The 4,346-nt window shown below is 47.4% G+C and overlaps 1 protein-coding gene across 1 annotated transcript; it reads right to left on the bottom strand.

Annotated features, from left to right (window-relative positions):
* Positions 1-1,551: 1,551 nt before the first annotated feature.
* POLR1C (polymerase (RNA) I polypeptide C, 30kDa) lies at positions 1,552-3,836 on the bottom strand. Its single transcript, XM_010011363.1, has 6 exons — positions 3,702-3,836; positions 3,463-3,582; positions 3,123-3,275; positions 2,796-2,945; positions 2,168-2,284; positions 1,552-1,858 (listed from the first exon to the last, which is right to left on the bottom strand). The coding sequence occupies exons 1-6, from the start codon at positions 3,823-3,825 to the stop codon at positions 1,740-1,742; spliced, it is 783 nt and encodes a 260-aa protein (XP_010009665.1). The 5' UTR covers positions 3,826-3,836; the 3' UTR covers positions 1,552-1,739.
* Between the last annotated feature and the right edge of the window lie 510 nt (positions 3,837-4,346).

Below are 4,346 nucleotides of genomic sequence, written 5' to 3'. Positions count from 1 at the left end.
CCCTTCCTGTGCCACCAGCACCCTCCACTTTCCTCCTGGCCTCAAACTTTTTTAACCTCTGAGCTAACGTGGCTCCTGGCTCTAGCAAAGGCTGGGTGTATTTATTGTGTTGTGGTATTTTTAACATTCTGTGACTTCATGCTAGACACAAGGGGTTTTTTTTTAAATGGTTTTTAGAACCTTTTTTGTAGGAATGTTTAAATCCGAAGCTGTCTCCGAGCTGGTTGTGTTACACCTCTGAATGTCAGTAAAGCTATTCCAGTTTCATACACATGGTGTCACGTTTCATTTTTATCCTTCTGTTTTGGTAAGATCTGAGACCATCTCTGCCCAGACTGCCTTCCTAAGGATTGCTCAGCACTCCTTATTCCAGCTACCTAAAAGGGAGCACCTTTGTAGTCAACATACATTATCAGGGAGAGGATGAACCATTCCAGACTACTAACACCTGCACAGATGTTTATTGTGTAAGTAGCTATATTCCAGTGAAACAGGTAAAGAAGAAGTACAATTTGCTACCCTAAATTCTAGCGTTGTGAGAACTGACTTAAGCAACTGAGACCAGTTCTCCCAGCCTTTCTTTCTCCAGACCCTTCATCAGATTGTCAAGAGCAACTTTCACAAGCCAAGACCTACCCAGTGCTGACAATTAGTGCTCACCACTGAGACTAGCTTGCAACTTCTCCCAGGCTTCCCTAGCTGGAGACAAGCCTTTGACTGTCACTTGCCCTCCACCATCCAGTCCTGCTGGTCAGCCCAACATACATTCAGTCACTTGAAGAGAGAACAGAGTAGTCAAATCTAGCACCTGGGAAGAAAGGCTTGAGAGATTTAAGAAGGGGCAATCCATCCTTACAGAGCCTGGTTTTAAACCCCACCTTTGCACAGAGAAGCCCAGTACTGCATCATAGAATCATAAGCTTATTTGGGCTGCAAAGGACTGTCAAAGCCCATCTAATCCACACACCCTCCACCCTGCTGTGGGCAGGGATATCTTTCACTAGATCTGGTTGCTCAAAGCCCAGTCTAACACTTCCATGAGCAGGGCATCCACAGCTTCTGTGGGCAACCTGTTCAGCATTTCACCACCACCCTCACTGTAAAAAACATCTTATGTCCAATCTAAGTGTACCCTCTTTCAGTTTAAAAATGTTGTTCCTTGTCCTGTCGCTACAGGTCCTGGTAAGAAGTCTTTCTCCATGCCCCCTTGATATACTGAAAGGCCACGCTAAGGTCTCCATGGAGAACCTCCCCAACTCTGAGTCTTTCTTCACAGCAGAGGCGTCCCAGCCCTCTGACAATACTGCCTTTTATCTACCACATTAACTACCCCAGAGCTGGTTTGAGATACCTGCAATAGTCCTGCACTGATACAGACATGTTAAATCTCACTGACCTGCTACAAAGTCCTTTACTACATTGCCATGTTACTCCTCTTCACATACTGCATCCAACCTAAAATAAATACTGCTATTTATCTTTAGACCTGCAGCCACTTTCTTTTCTGTGTATTAGTCTCACAGTTGTGAACGGCACAGAAGGAGACAGCTATAAAGAAAAGCCTTTATTTTAGTGCATCTCCTCACTGAGGCTCATTACTAACAGAAAGCAAATTCAAAGAGGTGGTCCTAGGACTCCTAACAAGCCCATCTCAAACCTCTTGCCGATGCAAGAGGAATCACTCCTGCAGGCAGGTGCAAGAAGCCAAAAACGGTGCAGGGATATGCTTCCCAGCCTGCTCACTCCATAGGCACTGAGTCCAGCTCATTCAGGAAGCGCTGACACTTTCCAATCAGGATCTTGATGGCTTCACTCACCAGCACATCTGGAGGCAAGATACCCGTTGACTCCACTGAAACTGCACAGAGACACAAGTCAGCACAGCCACTAGGCAGCTTCAGCCTACACCTAGCTCCAGCATTTGTCCCTCATCTTTCCTTACACCGGACTTCCACCAAGCCACATCTTCACAGAGGAGAAGAGGTTACACTTGCTGACAGGAAGCGCAAATGCATTAAATCCCAAAGCAACACTGAACCACAACTACCCACTGGAATATGAATGTATGAATGCTGATGGTGGGGGGTGAGCTATACGTGCTGGCAGTCTCTGCTTGTTGGGACAAACCACAGCAGGCTCTCTGCTCTGTGGAACACGGGGCACTTACAGATGTAATGATTCCGTACTCTTGCCAGGCGTACAAGGTTTTTCAGACTCTCATGACGGAAAACTTCTCTGCTGAACGTGTCCAGCCGTGCATTGGCTACTCTTGCCACCTTTTTTCCTAAAGGGGAAAAGATGGGTGCCTTGGGAACACAGCAGGTGCTTACCCCTCAGACATGCACGCCCCATCATCTAAGGCAGTGAAGCCACCACCACAAAGAATTAGCATGTCCCCAACAGGAAAACTTTAACCTGACAAAACTGGTCTCTTGGACAGTTCCAACCCAACCACAAAGCCTGTGTGTATCCTACCCCTAGGCAGGACAGGAGACGTCTTCTCCTTGCTCAGCTGCTGGAAAGAGCAAGCTCACTACCCCGGCTTACAAACAACAGCACTGGAAGCTGCAGAGCTCTGAGGACAGGCACCCAATGCCTTTAGCATTTCAGGGAGATCACATCTGCATGTGACGGCCACTAATCCATAAAACCAGGTTCAGAATAGCACAAACAGTTGCTGATCAGCAAGTCAACATTACAGTGTGGTTTTGTCTCTACAAGGTTTGACTCTAGTCTGTATTTGGTCTCTGCTAAAGCTTGTAAGGAACAAGGCACTAAGAGCAGGAAAAAAGTACCCTTGATATTCTGGATCTCAATGACTCCAGGGGAAAAGCACTTCTGCAACATCTCAGCTGCCTCATCCTCAATAGGCTGCAGGAGAGTAATGTCAGGAAGCAGTCGATAACTAGCTGTGGCCACAGGAGAAAACTTGGCATGATCTTTACCTGCGTGAAGAGTTAAGAGTCAAAAATGAGGGCAGGCCTCAGGGAAGGAGAGTACAAGGATGCCAGGGCCTAAGTTCGTGGGGGAAAGCCAGTTCTACACCCTTCCCCTTCACACAGCTGTGTCCGAGTCCAAGCACTCACATTCTTCCTCCCACTGCCCTGGGACCCACGACTAACCTATACCCTTGACGCAGTGCATAAGCACATCTATTTCCTGGCCAGGCCGCAACAGTGCAATGAGGATGTCATCATGAACAGGTCGGAAGTCAGCATCTGGAAAGAGGTCTGTCTGATTCCCCAAGGGCACCCACGTCATATGTTTACTGTACACTGCAAAGAGAAACCACAGCATCAGCCAGTGCTGATCACTGACCTGTACAGGACTGGAGATGGCAAAAAGTTTAGCAAAATGAGGGTATCAGCTCTCTCAGCTCACAGAGCTGAGAAAACAGACCAAATCCTGTATCCCAAGACCATAAAAGGAAAGAAAAAGCACCCATTTTAGGAGAGATCTCACCTTTGTGATTGAAATATAATTCATTAGGATCAGATGATTCCTTGGCTGCCTGAGGGTTTCGGCTACATTTTATTTTCAGCTGGAACTGCAGAGTATCAATTTCTGTGCCTTCTTCATCTCCTGGGAAGGGGAGAACAGCATGAGCCTCTAAGGAATCGCACTTCTGCTCTGTTTACGTGACCCTGATTTCCTGCTCTGGGGGAAACCTTCAATATTTCTGTTTGATCCAAGACTCTCACCTTGGTTTCTATATTCGAAGAGCCGTGGATCTGCTCGGATAGGGATAAGGCCCAAGCGATGAGCCAGAATTTCATCCTGCACAATGGATGTGTTGTTGTACACAAAGACTTTCTCTACAGCCATCGTTGGCACCTCAGGGAAACGGGAGATCAAGTCAACATGACAGTCGAATTACCAACAGAGCACCCAGCCAGAGCATCACTTGTCTCCCATAAATAACTGCCCTGCAGACTATTTTCAGTGGCATTTCTGCCAAATCAGGTTACCCAATACCCTTACAGCCCTTTCTCTGGCAGCATGCAAGGCCAGGTTGGACAGGGCTTTGAGCAACCCGGTCTAGTGCCTGTGGCACGGGGGTTGGAACTGGATGATCTTTAAGGTCCTTCCAACACAAACCATTCCGTGACCATTCTATGATGCCTTTGTTTGTTTGTTTTTTTTATAAAACAGATGATCACCAGAGGTGAAGAGCAGGTTGGTGCACAGACACTACCAACAGCACCCCTAGGAGCAACAAGCGCTATTGCCTATGCTGCTAAAGCTCTAACTCTCTAGGCTCCTGGCACATGTGCAAAACAAATCTGTGCTTCCCCTCCAATCCCAGAAGCTGCCCGCAAGGGCTGACATAAGGCAGGGCCCTTCCC

Source organism: Nestor notabilis, unplaced genomic scaffold (assembly GCF_000696875.1).
Source record: "Nestor notabilis isolate BGI_N333 unplaced genomic scaffold, ASM69687v1 scaffold26863, whole genome shotgun sequence".
In the NCBI taxonomy this organism is placed as follows: Eukaryota; Metazoa; Chordata; class Aves; order Psittaciformes; family Psittacidae; genus Nestor; species Nestor notabilis.
Note: the sequence above shows the minus strand (reverse complement) of the source record. Positions and strands in the feature narration are given on the sequence as shown.